The 23,445-nt window shown below is 42.7% G+C and overlaps 1 protein-coding gene across 3 annotated transcripts in view; it reads left to right on the top strand.

Annotated features, from left to right (window-relative positions):
• LOC111977263 (tyrosine-protein kinase Yes) overlaps positions 1-23,305 on the top strand; it is a 47,605-nt gene extending 24,300 nt beyond the window's left edge. For all 3 annotated transcript variants that reach the window (XM_070448139.1, XM_024006648.2, XM_024006647.2), the window contains 10 exons: positions 80-179; positions 656-754; positions 1,827-1,930; positions 2,289-2,438; positions 3,490-3,645; positions 10,121-10,300; positions 11,726-11,802; positions 12,188-12,341; positions 17,491-17,622; positions 21,064-23,305. In XM_070448139.1, the coding sequence (XP_070304240.1) occupies positions 80-179; positions 656-754; positions 1,827-1,930; positions 2,289-2,438; positions 3,490-3,645; positions 10,121-10,300; positions 11,726-11,802; positions 12,188-12,341; positions 17,491-17,622; positions 21,064-21,272 (1,361 nt within the window). In that variant the 3' untranslated portion in view covers positions 21,273-23,305. The remainder of the gene's footprint in view (positions 1-79; positions 180-655; positions 755-1,826; positions 1,931-2,288; positions 2,439-3,489; positions 3,646-10,120; positions 10,301-11,725; positions 11,803-12,187; positions 12,342-17,490; positions 17,623-21,063) is intronic.
• Positions 23,306-23,445: the final 140 nt, after the last annotated feature.

Genomic DNA, 23,445 nt, shown 5'->3' with positions numbered 1-23,445 from the left:
CTGTCCATGAATTTCACTTGTGCTTTTTGAATGTTTTATTGAATGTTTTCTGTCTCTGTGTGTGTGTGTGTGTGTTCAGGTGGGGTTACGTTCTTCGTGGCCTTGTACGACTATGAAGCCAGAACTTCAGACGACCTGACGTTCAAAAAAGGGGACCGCTTCCAGATCATCAATAACACGTGAGTTCTTGTGGGCCCTGGTCAAAAGTAGGCCACTATATAGGGAATAGGATGCCATTTGGGATGCAGGCTCCCGCTTTGCACCCGTTCTGTACAACTTTCTTCCTACATGTTAAATATAAATAAATAAATAAACATTGGTTCGATTTTTGTTTTCACCCTCTGATCCTGTTTTTACACCCAGATCACTGTAGTCTTTCATGTATTTARTGAACCCCCTTTAACACAGATGTGCCTCAGGTCATAAATACCTCTCTGCTCTAGAATGTAGCCTTGGGTGACTTTGTTCAATTCAAATATAATGCATTGCTGCACGCCATAATATAGCTATAGAACACATGCATGAAAGACAGCAGGTACAAGACATAACCAGGCTACCGTTACTAGGAACCGCGAGTGCTGGAGTGTGCAGACATAGTAGTGATACTATATCTGGATGATTCTCTCTCTCTCGCTCTGTGTTTTTCCCCCTACAGAGAAGGGGACTGGTGGGAGGCGCGCTCCATCAACACAGGGAAGAAGGGTTACATCCCCAGTAACTATGTGGCTCCAGCTGACTCTATCCAGGCTGAAGAGTAAGGCCCTTGTTTATCCTCTCACCTGACCTAACCTGATTAGGACCTTCCACTGACACAACAGCACTATCCTAACCACAGCATCATGATCATGCATCACATGCCTCTCACTGGAGGCCCATTCACTTTTTTTTGTTTTATTTTTTTTATTTAACTAGGCAAGACAGTTATTTGCAATGACAGCCTCCTGGGGAACAGTGGGGTTAACTGCGCTGTTCAGGGGCAGAATGACAGATTTTTACATTGTCGGCTCGGGGATTCGATCCAGCACCCTTTCGGTTACTGGAGCCAATGCTCTAACCTCTAGGCTACCTGCCGCCCCAAACTAGAATAGCTCATAKCTTCTTCTGTTCTCCTGAGGCCATATTTATCAAGCGTCTCAATAGGAGTGCTGATCAGGTTCCTCCTGTCCRTGTAATCTCATTCATAGCGATCKACAGATGTAGGATCTTAATTGGATCGAGACAAACTTTCCTGCAATTTTCAATTTGTCGTGTTTTTTGAGGTTTAAAAAAGGCTTCTGAAGTTTCCACTTTGACATTTCAGACTTCATTTTCATAAYGTATCAACCCCTACAAAAATGTCCTGGACTTTAATCCACATGGCTTGTTGCTGCAGGATTATTTTCCTGCTGTAGAAAACTGGCTCAAATAAACCAGCACTCCTACGCCTGGGACACTTGATACCTGTGTCCCCTGGGGGTTTCATCTACCGTCTCATGTCGAATATAAGCCTAGAGGTTTATGATCGTTTAGCAAGGAAATAGAATGTAATCCGGTTTGTTACATGACCCCTGATGGACTCAAATAATTCTGTGTTTCCTCTCATTGTGTATTTCAAGTTTGACTTTTCCAAACACGGAAATGATCCTTACTAGTATTGAGTCAAATGAAGTTAATAATGACGTAAGCCGGTATTCATGTTAATGTGTGTCCTCTCATAGGAGTAGAATGATGTGCTAGTTCTGGAACGCAATACATACTTGGAATGGCTGGGGCTTCTCAAGGACAGATTTGGGAAAGGCTCATTTTTACAAAGGCTCAACTCATTCTAAGTCTGTGTKCTYCCTCAGGTGGTACTTTGGTAAAATGGGCCGTAAAGATGCCGAGAGGCTGCTGTTGAATCCAGGCAACAACCGAGGCACCTTCCTGGTGCGAGAAAGTGAAACCACTAAAGGTGAAGATGATTAGCGTGAAAAATCGTGCATGGACTGCATCTCAAGTAACACGCTATTCCCCATGGAGTGCGCTACTTTTGATGGTTCATATTCATAAAGTGTCTCAGAATATGGGCGTGCTGATCCAGGATCAGATTCTCCCCATCCATAAYAATCTGATTCATTGTGATCTAAAAAGTGAAACTGATCTGACATCAGCACTTGAGCTCATATGGTGCCCTAAGTAGTGCACTATATGGGGAATAGGGAGTCATTTAAGACATAGCCAGTGACACTCTCATTTACATGAATAGATAAAGCCTAGATCTTAATACTGTTGGATGGATGGACGAAGAATCTGGTCATTGTCTCCTCCAGGTGCTTATTCCTTGTCCATACGAGACTGGGACGATGCCAAAGGCGACAATGTGAAACACTACAAGATCCGCAAACTCGACAACGGGGGTTACTACATCACCACACGCGCCCAGTTTGACACCCTGCAGAAACTGGTCAAACACTACACAGGTAGGTCTTCTAGCTCTTTTTCATAGGATCTCTCTCTCTCTCTCTCTCTCTCTCTCTCTCTCTTCTCTAGCACTCTCTCAAACTCACTCTCTTACAGACCTGCTACCCTGCAAATGTAGCCTTGGTGAGCGTGAGACACTCCTATTCATTTCAATGAAACCTGGGTGGAAGCAGCACGGCTCCGCGTGAGGCTTGCACTGCTCCTCGTAAAATTACACTGGTTCTATTTTGAAAAGTTTGATGTGCAGCTCACACACGAGAACACTTAATGAAGTGGCTTGCGTTCTGTTCACGCCGGCAAAAGGTCACGCGTCCAGTTGTATTACCAAAAAAAAAAAACTGTTTTCACAACAACCGAGTGTAGCTCCCCAGTAACTTTCTCATTCACCGCTTCCCTCCCTTCTCCAAGAGCAGAGCAGTTCCTGATCTAAAATTCACTCTCTTTTACCACAGTCTCTCTCTATCTCTCTCTCTCTGTCCCTCGTCTGTGCTTTGGTAATACCTGGCGTACCTGTAATTGTTCCGGTGATTTCTCCAGCTCGAGGAATGGTACTCAGATTGAATATTTAATGGATACCTTCCTTAAGTGCTTCCCTTGCCGCCAAAGGAGAGAGGTTAAAGCACTCTGGGTGAGCCCACTTTATTGCTGTTTGTGTCCCAAATGGAACCCTGTTCCCTACACAGTGCACTACTTTTGACCAGAGCCCTATGGGACCAGGTGAAAAGTAGTGCACTATATAGGGAATAGTGTGCCATTTGGGACATAATCTACTTTTCTCTGGTGCATTTTGAAACCAGCAGGTCCAAGCTGTGTTAAACCATTCTCTTCTCATTCATATTTCAGCTGTGTAATTWTAGGCTGAATTTAGCCGTATCACATGGTGTACGGAAAAACTTGAAGTACTGTGTGAAATGTCCCCTTTTTAAGCTGCGTTCGTTGTATATTAGTTACTCCTGTGACTCAGAAGAATGTTGACCATGGTATTTATGTGTGTGGGTGTGTGCGTGCATCTGTGTGTGTGTATATGTGTGTGTCTGTCCCCACGCTCAGAGCATGCAGATGGGCTGTGCCACCGGCTGACCACGGTGTGCCCCACGGTGAAGCCCCAGACTCAGGGCCTGGCCAAGGATGCCTGGGAGATCCCCCGGGAGTCCCTCCGCCTGGAGCTCAAACTGGGCCAGGGCTGCTTCGGAGAGGTCTGGATGGGTAAGACTGTACACACACACATACAGACAGACAGAGACACACACACATACTTGACACTCCGAATGGTCTGGATGGGCAACAGACAGGGAATATACAGTATGACATATTATTATATTACTATGACTTTTAAAATCATCCAGCAGTGCTATTTGTAGAGTTAGCTCAGAGTAAATGTTGCAATTTTTCAACCATTCCTGAACCTGCAACCAAAAACAAGCTACACATGGGCAGTACCAAAACAAGTGACCTAATGATTGTCCCCCATATATATGACATTCTATTGGTTGCAAGAATTTTGTATAATAATTTAAATTGAAAAACTACGTTTTGAATCCGGCGTCGTTTTGTGTATCAATTCATAAACCATGTGCCATGGAATTGGTATATCAAAAATCTCCTCCCAACTATTTTGCAACCTGTATGGCGCATCTGTCAATTGTTTGGTCCTAAAATGAAACTGGCATACTTTTTTTTTTTTTTATCACAATTTTTCTATAGCCAATTTTGGTCCTTATTGCAAGGCTGACAGACAAGTTCCTTACCTTCTCCCATATCCACTTTTTGTCATCCATTTTTGCAGTAATGCTGCAATCAGTTGGTTGTAATTTTGGGAAGAGCAGACATTTCCATGTATTTTTGTTAACTGCATGTGTGACATTCCACCAGTCCTATTTATGATATAATTCACAAAGATCATATGTTTCTTTTCATAAATAATGTTTTATCATCAATTAGTATATTTGAGTTTAACCATAGTATTTGTTCTGTCTTTTATAGTGGATTAAACTGAAATTGCAACCAACCCACTGTTCCTAGGCTGTCATTGTAAAAAATWATTTGTTCTTAACTGACTTGCCTAGTTAAATAAAGGTTAAAAAATAAAATATATAAATATTTATTTTAATAAAGGGTAAAAGAGCATTCTTAAACACGGGGTGAGCCATTCTTACTTATCTGCTAGAGAACCAGTTCAGATTTAAGTATAGTTTTTGTGTGATTGAAGCCTTTAGTGAGAGTTCCGATGCTTTAATATTTAATAATTTCTGCCTTCGGAATTAATATTCATGATATAAATAGGCCTGTTTAATTTAGTCGAGCTTCCGTTCCAAATAAAGTGAATATTTTTTGCTCATATAATTTWAAAAAACTTTTTTAGGTGTAGAAGGACCATAAGTAAATAGGTCAACTGGGATATGACTAAATAATTAATCAGGGTGCACATCATTATTCAGTATGAATCCAGAGAGGTTAGAAAAATTATCTAGCTCCTGTCAGGCTGTGCAGGGATCCAAATCAGCGTACAATGACAGCTTTGTTTTTAAGCCCTGGATTTCTAGCCCCTCAATATTGTTGTCGGATCTGACTTTAATAGCTAACATTTCGATGTTCATAATAAATAGATATGCCGATAGTGGACAACCTTGTTTTACTCCTCTTGACAATTTATTACTTTCTGAGAAGTAGCCATTATTTACTATTTTACACCTGGGGTTATACATAACTTTAACCCATCGTTTAAGAGATTCTCCTAAATTAAAATAGTCCAGGCATTTATATATACATTTCGGGCCTTTTCAAAGTTAGCTATGAATACCAGGCCTGGTTTCCCTGATTTTTTTGTTGTTGTTTTAGTGGTCTATTGTTTCCAGTACTTATCTTATATTATCTCCAATGTATCGYCCATGTAAAAACCTGTTGTAAATGACTATTGTAGCTGGAAACAGCAGATTGTTTATGGAATATCTACATACAGAGGCCCATTATCAGCAACCATCAGTCCTGTGTTCCAATGGCACGTTGTGTTAGCTAATCCAAGGCTAATTGATCTTTAGAAATCCCTTTTGGAATTATGTTAGCAGAGCTGAAAACTGATGTTCTGATTAAAGAAGCAGCAAAACTGTCCTTCTTTAGACTAGTTGAGCGTCTGGAGAATCAGCATTTGTGGGTTCGATTACAGGCTCAAAATGGCCAGAAACAAAGAACCTTCTTCTGAAACTCATCAGTCTATTCTTATTCTGAGAAATGAAGGCTATTGCATGCAAGAAATTGTCAAGAAACTGAAGATCTCGTACAATGCTGTGTACTACTCCCTTCATAGAACAGCACAAACTGGCTCTAACCAGAATAGAAGGAGAAGTGGGAGGCTCCGGTGTACAACTGAGCAAGAGGACAAGTACATTAGAGTGTCTAGTTTGAGAAACAGATGCCTCACAAGTCCTCAACTGGCAGCTTTTTGCAAAAAGAAAACACATCTGACTGGCCAATAAAATAATAAGATGTTCAAAATAACACAGACACTGGACAAAGGAAGATTGAAAAAAAGTGTTATGAACAGACAAATCTTAGTTTGAGGTGTTCGGATCACAAAGAAGAACATTTGTGAGAGACCGAGAAAATGAAAAGACGCTGGAGGAGTGCTTGACACCATCTGTTGTAAAGACGAATAGCTTTATTGAGCCTCCGCCATGTATATCTCACTAGGTCAGGATATTTAAGCCTCCATATATCCACTAGTTCCAATATATTGATAATATTTCTTTAAGTGCATGAGGGTGATAGTTTGCAGTGTGATTTCCTTTATGTTCCGTTGAGGTACACTATATATACAAAAGAATGTGGACACCCCTTCAAATTAGTGGATTTGGCTATTTCAGCCACACCCATTGCTGACAAATGTATAAAATCGAGCACACAGCTGTGCAATATCCATAGACAAACATTGGTAGTAGAATGGCCTTACAGAAGAGCTCAGTGACTTTAACGTGGTACCGTCATAAGATTACACCTTTCCAACAAGTCAGTTCTTCAAAATTCTGCCCTGCTAGAGCTGCTCCGGTCAACTGTAAGTGCTGTTATTTTGAAGTGAAAACGTCAAGGAGCAACAACGGCTCAACCGCGAAGTGGTAGGCCACAAGTTCACAGAACGGACCGCAGAGTGCTGAAGCGTGTAGTGCGTAAAAATTGTCTGTCCTCGGTTGTGAAACTCCCTACTGAGTTCCAAACTGCCTCTAGAAGCAACGTCAGCACAATAACTGTTTGTCGGAAGCTTCATAAAATGGGTTTCCATGGCCGAGCAGCCGCACACAAGGCTAAGATCACCATGCACAATGCCAAGCGTTGGCTGGAGTGGTGTAAAGCTCACTGCCATTTGACTCTGGAGCAGTGGAAACGCGTTCTCTGGAGTGATGAATCACGCTTCACCATCTGGCAGTCCGACAGACAAATCTGTGTTTGACGGATGCCAGGAGAACGCTACCTGCCGAATGCATAGTGCCAACTGTGAAGTTTAGTGGAGGAGGAATAATGATCTGGGGCTGTTTTTCATGGTTCAGGCTAGGCCCCTTAGTGAAGGGAAATCTTAACGTTACAGCATACAATGACATTCTAAACAATTCTGTGCAGTTTGGGGAAGGCCCTATCCAGTTTCAGCATGGCAATGCCCCCATGCACAAAGCGAGGTCCATACAGAAATGATTTGTCGAGATCGGTGTGGAAGAACTTAACTGGCCTGCACAGAGCCCTGACCTCAACCCCATCGAACACCTTTGGGATGAATTAGAACGCCGACTGCGTGCCAGGTCTAGTCGCCCAACACCAGTTCCCGACCTCACTAATGCTCTTGTGGCTGATTGGAAGTCCCTGCAGCAATGTTCCAAAATCTAGTATATTTTGACACCCTGTACACATGGATCCTAGGGCCTTTAAGAGATAGGGGCCCATCCTTTAAAAAGAGCACATGGTGACACCTACACTACAGATCCAGATTCACAGCCAACGTAATTTCGAACACATTCGCCTCGTTTGTACCCCCCCAACTCAAGAGAATACTAGATGTGTGAGTGCATATGCAGTTTGGCTATTTAAGAAGGCATGCCAAATTGAGCAAGAATTGGAAGATTTGATTAACCAATATCTAGTCCTAGCTGATGGAGCTCGCACATCCACTTTCACCCCAACACCCACACAAGCGTCCCCATTGTGACCCATCTTCCCAAGCACCTCTGTGCAGTCAGACCATTTGATTATTCTGTGCCGCCAGGGCTACAATAATATACCCCCACTCTGATTGTCCGAGTGCAACTCCCTCCCCATGGGTTACTGCAGCCAGTGTTGCCAGCACTGCCACTACCTGGGTGGGGGTACTCCACCGGAATTCCCACCGGCTAGGTGCGAGGTCATCAAGGTTCTCATTAGCAGCTTTGAGAAAATCCCATCTGGGGCTTTGGCTTTTGGACCTACCCTGCCAGGCAGGGTCAGACTCTTGTGGGGGCGGTCCTGCTTTAGTGGATCTCAGACCGCATTCACCTTTCTGTCATGACTGCATAGGCTACTTGCAGCAGGCCTATAAAACGAATAAGGACTTCTCCTTAGTGGGTGGGTCGCTTAGGTGGGTATYTAGGATATAGGGTTGGCACCGTTCGATCATGATAGGACAAAAAACTAAATAATTATATATATACAGTTGAATTTGGAAGTTTACATACACTTAGGTTGGAGTCATTAACTAGTTTTTCAACCACTCCACACATTTCTTGTTAACAAACTATAGTTTTGGCAAGTCGGTTAGGGCATCTACTTTGTGCATGACACAAGTAGTTTTTCCAACAATTGTTTACAGACATATTATTTCACTTATTCACTGTATCACAATTCCAGTTGGTCAGAAGTTTACATACACTAAGTTGACTGTGCCTTTAAACAGCTTGGAAAATTTGAGAAAATGATGTCATGGCTTTAGAAGCTTCTGAGAGGCTAATTGACAATTGAATTTGAGTCAATTGGAGGTATACCTGTGCATGTATTTCAAGGCCTACCTTCAAACTCAGTGCCTCTTTGCTTGACATCGTGGGAAAATCAAATGAAATCAGCCAAGACCTCAGGAAAAACAATTATAGACCTCCACAAGTCTGGTTCATCATTGGGAGCAATTTCCAAACGCCTGAAGGTACAACGTTCATCTGTACAAACAATAGTACGCAAGYATAAACACCATGGGMCCACGCAGCTGTCATACCGCTCAGGAAGTGACGTGTTCTCTCCTAGAGATGAACATACTTTGGTGCGAGAAGTGCAAATCAATCCCAGAACAACAGCAAAGGACCTTGTGAAGATGCTGGAGGAACGGGTACAAACTTATCTATATCCACAGTAAAACGAGTCCAATATCGACGTAACCTGAAAGGCCCCTCAGCAAGGAAGAAGCCACTGCTCCAAAACCGCCATAAAAAGCCAGACTACGGTTTGCAACTGCACATGGGGACAAAKATCGTACTTTATGGAGAAATGTCCTCTGGTCTGATGAAACAAAAATAGAAGTTCGGCCATAATGACCACCGTTATGTTTGGAGGAAAAAGAGGGAGGCTTGCAAGCCGAAGAACACCATCACAACCATTAAACACAGGGGTGGCAGCATCATGTTATGGGAGTGCTTTGCTGCAGGAGGGACTGGTGCACTTCACAAAATAGATGGCATCATGAGGGCGGAAAATTATGTGGATATATTGAAGCAACATCTCAAGACATCAGTCAGGAAGTTAAAGCTTGGTCGCAAACAGGTCTTCCAAATGGACAATGACCCCAAGCATACTTCCAAAGTTGTGGCAAAATGGCCTAAGGACAACAAAGTCAAGGTATTGGAGTGGCCATCACAAAGCCCTGACCTCAATCCTATAGAAAATTTGTGGGCAGGCGCCGTTACACCAGCTCTGTCAGGAGGAATGGGCCAAAATTCACCCAACTTATTGTGGGAAGCTTGTGGAAGGCTACTCGAAACATTTGACCCAAGTTAAACAATTCAAAGGCAATGCTACCAAATACTAATTGAATGTATGTAAACTTCTGACCCACTGGGAATGTGATGAAAGAAATAAAAGCTGAAATAAATCATTCTCTCTACTATTATTCTGACATTTCACATTCTTAAAATAAAGTGGTGATCCTAACTGACCTAAAACAGGGAATTTCTACTAGGGGTAAATGTCAGGAATTGTGAATAACTGAGTTTAAATGTATTTGGCTAAGGTGTATGTAAACTTCCCACTTCAACTGTATGTTTGCATATCCCATATCTGCGTAAAAGTGAAGACTCGCTCTGTCACAGTGGCATCCGCTCCTTCGGGGACTCAAGTCCTTTCAGCTACAGCTCATAACTTCATGTGTGCTTTCCTCTCTGTACTCAAATACACCCCGTTTGTCACATTGTACCTATGACACACTGTATAACTCTATAAACAGTAGCCATACTGTAATATGTCAGACYGCGCATCCCAAATGGCACCCTAATCCATATGTAGTGCACTTCTTTTGACCAGGCTGTGTAGGGAATAGGGTGCCATTTAGTACACATACATAATGTGTACTGTGCTGGAAACGACCATTTTGTTTACTCCTGTTTACACTAGTGTCTTTCTGGTACAATAAGAGGTAGCATCATGACTCAAACACGACTTACTAAAATTTTGTCATTCTATTCAGGCACGTGGAACGGCACCACCAAGGTGGCGATTAAGACCCTGAAGCCAGGCACCATGTCCCCCGAGGCCTTCCTCCAGGAGGCCCAGATCATGAAGAAGCTGAGGCACGACAAGCTGGTGCCCCTCTACGCCGTGGTGTCTGAGGAACCCATCTACATCGTCACTGAGTACATGGCCAAAGGTACCCATCGTCGTACGCACGTATAGCAGACGCGTATAAATCACACACACATATTATTGTACACACGGAATGTATGTGACATGGAATTCCATCTACATAGTTACAACCCATCGCATAACCCATCTGCATAGGGGCAGTAGTCCGAGGGCTTGTTCGACATTGCAGGCGACTGCCGACTGACTGACCTACAAATGACATTGCAACATAAATAACTACTCCGTATTATTTGTGGATCAGGCAGTCAGTCACATTTTACCCAAACTGCGTCACGTCGGAAACAATGTGGAACAAGCCAACAGACATGGCTAGGTAGCAGGTACACATGTTCATGACACACACAGATGCAGTGACGTGTGTGTGTGTGTGACTGGTAGCATGGTGTTGAGATCTAGATCTACGGCTGATCAGATGTGTAATTAAAAAAAGTTATAGCTAGAGCCTCTCTCCGGAAGGGTCCTTTACACACTCACTCACACACACGCCTGGGGCAGGTGATTGGCTGACTGGCTCAGCTGGAGCTTGTTATACATGTGTGATGGAGTTGGAGAACCTGACATGGATTTTAATACAAAGAAGAGAAGGCATGAGATTTGGACGTTAGTTGTTGCATGTCTCCGAAAGATCTTAGAGCTCGTGTGAAAGTTTGGAATCTGAAATTTTAGATATTACGCCACAACACACACGTCATCCCATTAGAAGTATCCCGGCCAATTTCCTTAAATATTAAATTTTTTAAATGTTACGGCCGTTTTAATTAACGTACCCTACCGTTTGAAAGTCCTTGCAAATCCCATGTGGGTTTTGGAGGCCCGGAGCAGAGATGTTTAATTGAAAACTGCAGCAGTTTTGTGGCGAGCTTTCATCTTTCTTGACTGCAATGCGTCTCCCTGTTTCTTTTTAATTAGTGATTGAACACTAATGACTTATCCCTGTAAGTGGACTCAGTGACCTGTGTGTGTGTGTGTTCTAAATTAGATTGCATTGGTGTGTGTGTGTAGACTATCCTAACTCATACAGGGGAGTGTGTGTTTATCCCATTGATGTCCCCTGTGACTATAATCTTGGTTTCCTCTCACACACAAGGAAATGGCAATGTTTGTGTCCTAAATGACACCCTATTCCCTATATAGTGTACTAGTTTTGGCCAGTCACCAGGGCCCCATAGGGCTGTGGTCAAAAGTAGTGCACTATATAGGTAAATAGGGTACCATTTGGGACACATCCTAAATGTCTTTAAGAGCCATGTGCCAAACATAGACACACGCTGCTAGCATCATCAATACCAAGGGAATATTTAAGATGTCRTATTTAAGAAGCCTTAAGTCACTATTTCTGTGGTGTTTTGTTGCTGCACTGTTGGCAACATTTACAGCACTCTCTCTCTGGTACAGTAACTGTCATGTGTTGCTGATTTTGTAATTGTAGGAAGTTTACTGGATTTCCTGAAGGAGGGAGATGGTAAATTCCTCAAGCTTCCCTTGCTGGTGGATATGGCCGCACAGGTAAGTCAAAAGTCAGCCTCAGTAAACCACCATGTATGATTCCAAGTTTCTCGCCCATCAGTATCTCCACCCAAGGATACGTTTGGCCTCTTTTTGACTGCCAGTAGTACAAGAAAAAACTATTTCTTCCTTTCTCCATCACCAGATTCCTCCCTCTTGTGTGTATCTATGCGTCCCAGATGGCACCCWATTCCCTATTTAGTGCAATACTTTTACCCAGGGCCCATAGGGCTCTGTTCAAAAGTAGTGCACTGTATAGGGATTAGGGTGTCATTTAGGACCTATCCTAAGAAAGGCTGCTCCGCTCTGAGTGGGTCACATCAAATATTAACGTGGGCATCGGTGATGAAATGGAGTGTTAAACAATTTTTCTTGTTTTCCTCAGATCGCTGACGGTATGGCTTTCATCGAGAGGATGAACTACATCCACAGGGACCTCCGTGCCGCTAACATCCTGGTCGCGGACAACTTGGTGTGCAAGATCGCCGACTTCGGTCTGGCCAGGCTGATCGAGGACAACGAGTACACGGCTAGGCAAGGTTAGTAGAGCACAGACTAGGCTTGAGCGGGATACCGTATACCGGGGTATTTGGAAATAGCCACGGGATGTTTCTTCAATACCATCAATACTTTTAAACTATTTMTTTTCACTTTTTCAATACATTGTAATATTTGTAGCTATTTTGTTAAGTAAATACCTGCTGTCAACGTGTGCAAAGCGTTCTTATTTCACCTGTCACATTATTTTACGTTATGAAGCTTAGTTATTTCCCCATCACGGTTGATCCAGTCACGTGTTTGTTTGTAAATAGCACAACAGGAGAAAGCAGGAGCAGGTGAGTCCAACTGTGTATTGACAGGGGTCACGTTTTATATTGAAAGTCTTTTATTTATTTTTTGCTTCAATAGAGTGATCAGGGACCTGCAGCTATAGTTTTCCTTCACAGAAAATACATTAGTGCAACACATTCAACAGAAAGTAGCTTCATTTTCATCAGATGGCAACAGAAGTGCAACGCTATTTGTCTGGAAGCCACACGACTAAATGAGCTTACAATGAAAAAGCAAATGCGATGCATGGCCATCATATTTCTAATGTTTAGGCCTGTCATAGGAAGAATGTAGCCAGCTACATTTCCTAATGTTCATCTTGAAAGTACCAGAGATAAGTAGCTCGGCATCAGTCAGAGCACTGTCTGCTGATAGAATGCCCATTAGTGAATTCTCATCCGAGTTTAGAAGTGCAACTTGCACACAACATTTGTCTGATGCCGAGCAGAAATTACAATAAGAAGCATTTTAGATCTGTGTTTTACAAAACATAGCAAGCTATTTCTTTTTATTATTTTTTACTGTTATTTTATTTTGTTTCATATTTTTTACCTGCATGAAAACCGCATAATTCTGTGTTAACATGACCCCTAAGTCTAATTTGCTATCTAAGTAAGTGGCTGAATTATTAAAGTGATGGGGCATCATATTGTGCTAGCGTTTGAGAAGTCAAAGCCTTTTGGTTGAGTTATTTGTACAGCTGCCACTGCTATCGTGATTTCCTTGCGTTTTGTCGCCTCTCTGTTCTTGGTGGTCTCCTCCTCCCCCCTCTTCTCCGAGCAGAGCAGGCAGGCCCGTTGCCCTAGTGACTCCAGACTCCACACAGACACAGCTTTTAGACATGCTGCTGGAGAGCCAGTACGGCATTCGTCAAAACGTTGTTCATTTGCTCAATGTCTCTCGTCTCTTGTTCATCACTTAAGCTAAGGACCCTGGGATTAAACACCTCCCTCTGCAACTGATTCCTGGACTCCCGACGGACCACCTCCAGGTGGTGAGGGTAGGCAACATGTCTGCCACACTGATCCTCAACACTGGTGCCCCTCAGGGTTGTGTACTTAGTCCCCTCCTGTACTCCCTGTTCACCCACGACTACATGGCCAAACATGACTCCAACACCATCATTTAGTTTGCTGCCGACACAACAGTGGTAGGCCTGATCAACGMCAACGATGAGACAGCCTATAGGGAGGAGGTCAGAGAACTGGCACKGTGGTGCCAGGACAACAACCTGTCCCTCAATGTGAGCAAAAGGAGCTGATCGTGGACTACAGGAAAAGGCGGGCCAAACAGGCCCCCATTAACATCAACGGGACTGTTGTGGAGCGGGTCAAGAGTTTCAAGTTCCTTGGTGTCCACATCACCAACAAACTTTCATGGTCCAAACACACCAAGATAGTCGTGAAGAGGGCACGACAAAACCTTTTTTCCCCCTGCTGCACCATCGAAGCATCCTGACTGGTTGCATCACCGCCTGGTATGGCAACTGCTCGGCATCTGACCGTAAGCCACTACAGAGGGTAGTGCATACGGCCCAGTACATCACTGGGGCCAAGCTTCCTGCAATCGAGGACCTATATAGTAGGCAGTGTCAGAGGAAAGCCCATAAAATTGTCAGACTCCAGTCACCCTAGTCATAGACTGTTTTCTCTGCCACCGCACGGTATGCGGTACCGGAGCGTGAAGTCTAGGACTAAAAGGCTCCTCAACATCTTCTACCTCCAAGCCATAAGACTGCTTAACAATTAATCAAATGGTCACCGGACTAGTACGTTGACCCCCCCCCGCCCCCCCAATTTGTTTTGTACACTGCTGCTACTTGCTGTTTTATTGTATATGCATAGGTACTTCACCCCTACCTACATGTACACATTACCTCAATTAACCTGTACCCCCGCACATTGACTCGGTACGAGTACCCCCTGTATATAGCCTCATTATAGTTATGTTATTGTTACTTTTTATTATTTTTTACTGTTATTTTATTTGGTAAATATTTTCATAACTCTTGAACTGCACTGTTGGTTAAGGGCTTGTAAGTAAGCATTTCACGGTAAGGTCTACTACACTTGTTGTATTCGGCCCATGTGACAAATAAATCAAATCAAATGTATTTATAAAGCCTTTCTTACATCAGCTGATATCTCAAAGTGCTGTACAGAAACCCAGCCTAAAACCCCAAACTGCAAGCAATGCAGGTGTAGAAGCACGGTGGCTAGGAAAAACTCCCTAGAAAGGCCAGAACCTAGGAAGAAACCTAGAGAGGAACCAGGCTATGAGGGGTGGTCAGTCCTTTTCTGGCTGTGCCGGGTGGAGATTATAACAGAACATGGCCAAGATGTTCAAATGTTCATAGATGACCAGCAGGGTCAAATAATAATAATCACAGTGGATGTCGAGGGTKCAACAGGTCAGCACCTCAGGAGTAAATGTCAGTTGGCTTTTCAAAGCCGATCATTCAGAGTATCTCTACCGCTCCTGCGGTCTCTAGAGAGTTGAAAACAGCATGTCCGGGACAGGTAGCACGTCCAGTGAACAGGTCAGGATTCCATAGCCGCAGGCAGAACAGTTGAAACTGGAGCAGCAGCACGGCCAGGTGAACTGGGGACAGCAAGGAGTCATCAGGCCAGATAGCCAACCCAGACAGGAAGATCACGTCAATGACTCAACCCACTCAAGTGACGCACCCCTCCCAGGGGCGGCATGGAAGAGTACAGTGCCCTCGGAAAGTATTCAGACCCTTGACTTTTTTCACATTTTGTTGGGTTCTAGCCTTATTCTAAAACATGTATTAAATCATCCACCTACACACAATACCCTATAATGACAAAGCAAAAACAGTTAAAAAAAATATTTGCTAATTTATTAAAAATAAAAAACATATCACATTTACATAAGTATTCAGACCCTTTACTCTGTACTTTGTTGAAGCACCTTTGGCAGCAATTACAGCCTCGAGTCTTCTTGGGTATGACGCTACAAGCTTGGCAGACCTGAATTTGGGGAGTTTCTGCCATTCTTCTCTGTAGATCCTCTCAAGCTCTGTCAGGTATTTTCAGAGCTCTCCAGAGATGTTCGATTAGGTTCAAATCCAGGCTCTGGCTGGGCCACACAAGGACATTCAGAGACTTGTCCCGAAGCCACTCCTGCGTTGTCTTGGCTGTGTGCTTAGGGTCGTTGTCCCATTGAATGGTGGACCTTCGCCTCTGTCTGAGGTCCAGAGTGCTCTGGAGAAGGTTTTCATCAAGGATCTCTCTGTACTTTGCTCCGTTCATCTATGCCTCAATCCTGACTAGTATCCCAGTCCCTGCCGGTGAAAAACACCCCCACAGCATGATGCTGCCACCACCATGCTTCACCATAGGGATGGTTCCAGGTTTCCTCCAGACGTGACGCTTGGCATTCAAGCCAAAGAGTTCAATCTTGGTTTCATCTGGTCTGAGAGTCTTTAGGTGCCTTTTGGCAAACTCCAAGTGGGCTAATGTTGTTAGCATTCTGGTAATAGACGCCCAATGGTCTTTTATTTAAGCAAATAACTCTGGAAAAAAAKATATATATTTTTTTATTATTATATGAGAAGGGAACAAAATTCCCACCTCTTTCATTGTCAATAATAAACATTTCTTGATGAAGAATGCTGAAAATGCTGTGATTGAAGAAAAATTGTTCAGAGATTAAATTACATTTAAATAATTATAATTTCTACACACTTTCTACCTGGTTTAAGTCGTTTAAGTTCAGACAAGTATTTTTCCATCAAGAAAGATATATACAGTGTGTATATATTCTGAACAAAATTATAAACACACCATGTAACAATTTCACAGCGTTACAGTTCATATAATAAAATCAGTCAATTTAAATGAATTTAAAATATGTTTAGGCCCTAATGTATGGATGTATGCCCTCCCATGGGTGGGCCTGGGAGGGCATAGGCCAACCCACTGGTTGGGCCTAGCTCCCCAATCAGAATGAGGGTTTCCTCACAAAGGGGCTTTATTACAGACAGAAATACTCCTCAGTTTCATCAGCTGCCGGTGTGATTGGCTCATTAAATGTCAGTATTGTAGGGCTCATAAAATGCATTGAATATATGGCTCATCAGGCTCAGGTAGCATCAGGTTTGGAATGTTCATGCTGATCAATGCTCTAATCAAATCCAGACATATTTATATCCTTTATAATGCTTTAGATTGACACCTTCAGGTTTTGGTGGKAAATACCGGGTTACCTGGGAGAAAAGTGATTTATTCTCGGAATGGAACATTTGTAAAATACCGGGAAAATATTCAACCCGATTTCCTACCATGGTAAATTAGGCTAATGGCGAAAAGCAGATGGTCATATCCAATCTGATTAGTCGAGGTGAGTAAATTCTTTCTCGAGCTTCCTGCTGMTTAACCATTTAAGCCCAATGGTTTCAGCAGAGAAACAGGACAGGACACGAACACTCCTTTTCCCACTCAACAACACGCTTAAACCTCAAACCTTTTGGAATGTGACTTTTGAGTGTGACTTTTGATTTTTTTCGCCCCGCTGTGATATATTTATAATGTAGGATTCTTTTTCGATCAATTACCTTGCAATCAGATCACACTTCAACCGTTAAAAATTAAGCTATGATTAATTTTGTGACGGAGGTCAATAKTGTAATTGTTATGGCAGACTTGAGTGTGAACTGTAATATCAGTCACTTCTCAGTGGTTATGGTACAGCTGTAAGGTCTCTGATGACCCCTAGTGGAAGTTAATGTATCGTCTCTTCTTTCTCTCTCTGTATTTCCCCCTCTTCTTTCTCTCTGTCTTTCTCCCTTCCCGCTCTTCTTTTATTTCTTCCCCGTCCTGCTCTGGTTTTTAGGGGCCAAGTTCCCCATCAAGTGGACGGCTCCTGAGGCTGCTCTGTACGGCCGCTTCACCATCAAGTCAGATGGCTGGTCGTTCGGCATCTTACTCACCGAACTGGTGACCAAGGGCAGGGTGCCCTACCCAGGTGAGAACACAGACAAAATGAAAAACCATGTTTGCGTYCCACATGGKACCCTTTTCCCTATATAGTGCATTKCCTTTGACTAGAGCTCATAGGGAATGGGCACTATGTAGGAATTAGTGCCATTTGGGACGCAGTCCCATAACAACAATGGCAGTCTGTGAGGCTGTCCATCTGGTTAAGATACTTCAATTGTATGATGYCTGAAGCTGGGAAGCAGATTTCTTGTGTGACCAGGAGGAGTAGTCATAGAAGTAGATGCCAGCGCAATGTAAACAAGGAAGTGACTAATTTGGTTAAAGGTGATCCGTCACAAGTCTTATAGCCTTGACTAGTTAATACTGTCATAGGAAGTGGGCCAGGGGTGACACTGTCTGATTGCTGTTTTTGTCTCTGTGGGGTAAACACACACACACACAAGCTGGCTGAGATTAGAGGAGACCATCTGGTGGGATCTGATCCGGAGATTGAACACCACTCTTGTTTAGAACCATCTGTCCCAGACTGATGGAGCTCTGGGGAGAGAGAGAGAGAGAGAGAGAGGCTGGCGGGTGCTCTGAAACACTGACACACACACAGACACTAACCTTCAGGCCAGGCTTTGGAAACAAAATTATTTTCCAATYGTTTCGTTCTGAACAGTACCATTATTTTTGATTTTTTTCCCGACCAGCAAAATGAAATTCTGAACCGGTTTGAACGCCAAACCCTTTCTGTTACTTTTTAAACCTCTTGAAATCAACCTTTTTATTACATTTAGCTCGACATTAAATTACTTCACCAATCAGTGCAGATTRAGCAGGTTGCTATGGAGTGTGCAAACTATTTACATGCATTGTACAGACCATTGTTAGGGCGCGAGATGCGACTGAAATGTTGCAGGTGGGGAGAGGCGGTGGAGGAAGAGGCTTGACTTGAAGCGCTGGGCATCTTGTTGTTATGACATTCGTTATCTGAATTAGGCCCACAGAATTATACCTACGGAGGAGCGGCTTCTACAGTATGAAGGAACTTTGAATGTCTTTGAACTTCAGAGAGTTGCCTTGATGTTGGACCAGAGCTAGCTAGCTATCTAAGAAGCTTGTGTGTGCAGAGCGGCACCAGAATTTAAATAATAACACGTCTTACCTTTTTGTAGTTAATAAATCACTACAGTGCCTTCGGAAAGTATTCAGACCCCTTGACTTTTTCCACATTTTGTTACATTACAACCTTAATCTAAACATTTTTTWTTTWTWTWWWTWTATTTTTTATATATAAATACCTCACAATGACATAGCGAAATTAGGTTTTTAGATTATTTTTGCAAATTTATACAAAAAAWATAAAAATGCAATACCTTATTTGCGTAAGTATTCAGACCTTATTTGCGTAAGTATTCAGACCCTTTGCTATGGGGCATGAAAATTGAGCTCAGGTACATCCTGTTTCCATTGATCATCCTTGAGATGTTTCTAMAACTTGATTAGAGTCCACCTGTGGTAAATTCAATTGATAGGACATGATTTGGAAAGGCACACACCTGTCTATATAAGGTCCCACAGTTGACAGTGCATGTCAGAGCAAATACCAAGCCATGAGGTCGAAGGAATTGTCCGTAAAAGTCCGAGACAGGGTTGTGTTGAGGCGCAGATCTGGGGAAGGGTACCAAAAAACTTCTGCAGCATTGAAGGTCCCCAAGAACACAGTGGCCTCCATCATTCTTAAATGGAAGAAGTTTGGAACCACCAAGACTCTTCCTAGAGCTGGCCACCCGGTCAAATTGAGCAATCGGGGGAGAAGGGCCTTGGTAAGGGAAATGACCAAATACCYGATGGTCCCTCTGACAGAGCTCTAGAGTTGCTCTGTGGAGATGGGAGAACTTTCCAGAAGGACAACCATCTCTGCAGCACTCTACCAATCAGGCCTTTATGGTAGAGTGGCCAGATGGGAAGCCACTCCTCACTAAAAGGCACATCACAGCCCGTTTGGAATTTGCCAAAAGTCACCAAAAGWCTTTCAGGCCATAAGAAACAAGATTCTCTGGTGTGATGAAACCAAGATGGCACTCTTTGGCCTAAATGCCAAGCGTTACGTCTGGAGGAAACCTGGTACCATCCCTATGGTGAAGCATGGTGGTGGCAGCATCATGCTGTGGGGATGTTYTTCAGCGGGAGGGATTGGGAGACTAGTCAGGATCGAGGCATAGATGAACGGAGCAAGGTATAGAGAGATCCTTGGTGAAAACCTGCTCCAGAACACTCAGGACCTCAGAATGGGGTGACGGTTCACCTTCCAACAGGACAACGACCCTAAACACACAGCCAAGACAACGCAGAAGTGTTGAGAAGTCTCTATGTCCTTGAGTGACCCAGCCAGAGCCCGGACTTGAACCCGAACAAACATCTTTGGATAGACCTGAAAATAGCTGTGCAGCAACGCTCCCCATCCAAMCTGACAGAGCTTGAGAGGATCTGCAGAGAAGAATGGGAGAAATTCCCCAAATACAGGTGTGCCAAGCTTGTAGCGTCACACCCAAGAAGACTCAAGGCTGTAATCCCCGCAAAGGTGCTTTAACAAAGTGTGGAGTAAAGGGTCTGAATACTTATGTAAATGTGATATTTCCATTTTATTCCAAAAATTGTTTAGCAAAAATGTCTCAACCTGTTTTTGCGTTGTCATTATGGGGTGTTGTCTGTAGATTGATCAGGGGGGGAGAATTTWWWAAAATCAAATTTAGAATAGTCTGTTACAAAATGTGGAAAAAGTCAAGGGGTCTGAAAAACCTTCTGAAGGTGCTGTATAGCATCCTTAACTAGCATAAAAAAAAGTTTATCCATTCTTCTCTAATTAAATATCTCTCTCCCTAATKTATGAATCCCGCTTGTAACATCAGCAGGCTACAGTAGACTATGCTTCGGGAAGGGGAGGGGCAGGCAGCCTACACGCACTGGCAAAGGTTTTCAGCTGRCAGGCAGACAGTGGAATAAGTTTCTAAGTGACAGAGGGCTTTGCATAKTTTTTGTGGGACTGGAAAAAAATGCCCGTAACATAATATAACGTTATTAACCGGTTCCCATGYTTTTAAAATAATGCTTGTTCCTGGAACAGTATAGAAACACTTTCATTTCTGATTCTGATTCTGTTCCTTGAAAAATGTCATTGTTTTTGGTTCTGTTCCCTGAACCGATTCCAACCCCTGATTCAGGCCTCCTTTTTATTTATGCTTTTTGAGGGGGAGGGAGGAGGGGGTGTAATATAGGCTAGTGAAGCGATTGGAGCGACTTCTCAATGGAATTAGATCACAGACCTAGTTTTGTTGTGGATAATCTTGATTTTATTGCGTGACCTAACTGATACGGTTGACTGCACAGTTAATGTAATGGGCACTAAACAAACTAACCCCCCCTCCCCCCCTCACTCTATTATTTATCTCTTTCTTTCCATTTCTCTCTCTCCACACAGGCATGGTGAACAGGGAGGTCCTGGAGCAGGTGGAGCGGGGGTACCGTATGCCCTGCCCCCAGGGTTGTCCCGATTCCCTCCACGAGATGATGAAGCTGTGCTGGAAGAAGGACCCCGACGAGAGGCCCACCTTTGAGTACATCCAGTCCTTCCTGGAGGACTACTTCACAGCCACGGAGCCACAGTACCAGCCCGGGGATAACCTATAGTCAGGCCTGGCCGCAGCGCAGCCCTGGACCCCTTCACCGTGCAAAGTATCCCTCCACCCAGGAGGAACAGACTCTGATACAGACGCATGGAGATTAAACGCTATGAATAATGTGCTTCAGAAAAGGCAACTGGAAGCTTGGTTATCGAGTTGCACAAACCACTGCTATCCTTGATGATAAAAATAAATGTTTTTTTTTTTTTTTTTTTACACTAATTTTTACTGATCATTTTATTGTCTTTTTTATTTCAGGTACTACAGGTCTTAGTTTGTATGACTTTACTCCTTTTGTTCCTTTGTTTTTTTTTATTCCTCAATTTCCCACATGGTTCTAATGATCATGTTCTTTTTCGAAGTGACCAATCATTCTGTTTTGTTGTTTCTAAAATCTTTGTTGAACTGTGAAAATGCCACGAGAGAGATGGGTAGGGGCCCTTGGAATAAGAGCTCTTCAAAATGGTGGATGAGAGAGAAGGATGTACGGTAAGCGATGAGAATATTGTCAAGTACTGTGGGAATATTTCAGTTAGGATAATGCAGTTCTGTGTTCAGTACATTTCATCAGTTCAACAGGAAAATGCTTTTCCTTCTCCTGTGTTTTTCTGAACGATCGACTTGAGTGGCGCGGATCAGGGACAGTTGCGTGGGTCCGTCTTGTCTGCTCATTTTCTATTTTATTTGTTGATTTTATTCTATGTAACTAAGAATAATTCATATCACGGACATGGTTCTAGGTTCATGTGAAGCCTTCCCTTCGAGTCCTTCAGTTGGACATTTTTACAACACTAAGGCCATTGTGTTATGTGTCCCTGACAGACCATTGCTATGCCAAGTTAAATAGCCTCTTTAAAGATCACTACAGAGTATTTTCTGCATATGTAGGAGTAAGATGAAGTTGCCCCTAAACGCTGATCTTGGTTCAATTTAGCATTTCCCCTACTAATTGTTATGGAAAGGGAAGCTGATCTTAGATCTGTACCTAGGGGAAACTTCACCCCAGACCAATATATCACTGTGAGATGGGAGAATATTCAGCTCTCTCCTTGCAAAGCCCACAGCCCTGTAGATCACTAAGCTACATGCCAATGTGTCTCGTCTCTGCGCATATCATAGCACTACACAACACAAACTAAATGTTCTCTCTCTTAGTTCCAGAATTTGAATTTGTTGATACAACCACCTGATTTGGCCATTTACATGCCAGCAAATGCTTCTACACACCTATGTTAAAGAGGACTTGGCCTTCTCTTTCACATACATTTAGAAGTCCTTCAACAAACGTTCTGTTTTGGATTTTATACTTGACTCATCCTCACGTGTTTCAATTTCAGTTCTAAAAATGGTTAAAAAAAAGTAACAATTTTGCCTTTATGGGAAAATATTGCCAAAGCACCTGAACTGTTTTATGTTGTCTACATGTGATTTTATTGTGTGAATGGATTTAATTCAGTCTAGATACAAAGAGAATGAGTTTTTATTGACATTTTTGTTTTTATAAAGTAGTCATAACCCGAGAGCAGTCAGTTATTTTAAGACTGCAACAGGAGGAAGCTCAAAGGTCTTTTTAATGTGTCATGTCACATCAACAGTTGTCATTTTGCTCCTTTGTTTTTCTTTAAACTCATCAATTCAGTGATGCATTTGATCATGCATACTTGCATAGATGGGCAGAACACACATGGTCAGCTGAGGTTTTAAAGAAGGGCTTTGTACAAAGTTGTGAAATCCTAATTTTATAAATAAATAAAAAAGGACAGCAAAGACTAGAATGCAAGTCATAAAGTTGGTGTAAAGAGAAATATGATTTAGATACTAATCTGTGGAATTTGTACAGTTGGAAAATTAAAATTTTAAATGTGTGCTATTTGTTGAACTCGTTAGATTCATCAGTTTCATACAGACAACAGACAGTTGATATCACGTTTTTTTAAAGACAGCTAAGACTAGAATGCAAGTTATAACGTTGGAGAAATAATTATGGATGCTAATCTGTGGAATTTGTACAGTTGGAAAATTAAACATTTCAGATTTGAATGTGTGGTATTCTTTGTTTAATTCGTTAGATGCAATAGTTTTATATAGACAACGGGGAGTTGATGTCACTTGTCGAGGCACGAGCTGTCACAATGTTAATATTATTATTAATGAATTCATTTTGTGTCTTACATTGACGG

The sequence above is a fragment of the Salvelinus sp. IW2-2015 genome, linkage group LG17, assembly GCF_002910315.2.
Source record: "Salvelinus sp. IW2-2015 linkage group LG17, ASM291031v2, whole genome shotgun sequence".
NCBI classification, from domain to species: Eukaryota; Metazoa; Chordata; class Actinopteri; order Salmoniformes; family Salmonidae; genus Salvelinus; species Salvelinus sp. IW2-2015.
The sequence above is the reverse complement of the archived record's forward strand: the minus strand, read 5'-3'. Positions and strand labels throughout refer to the sequence as shown.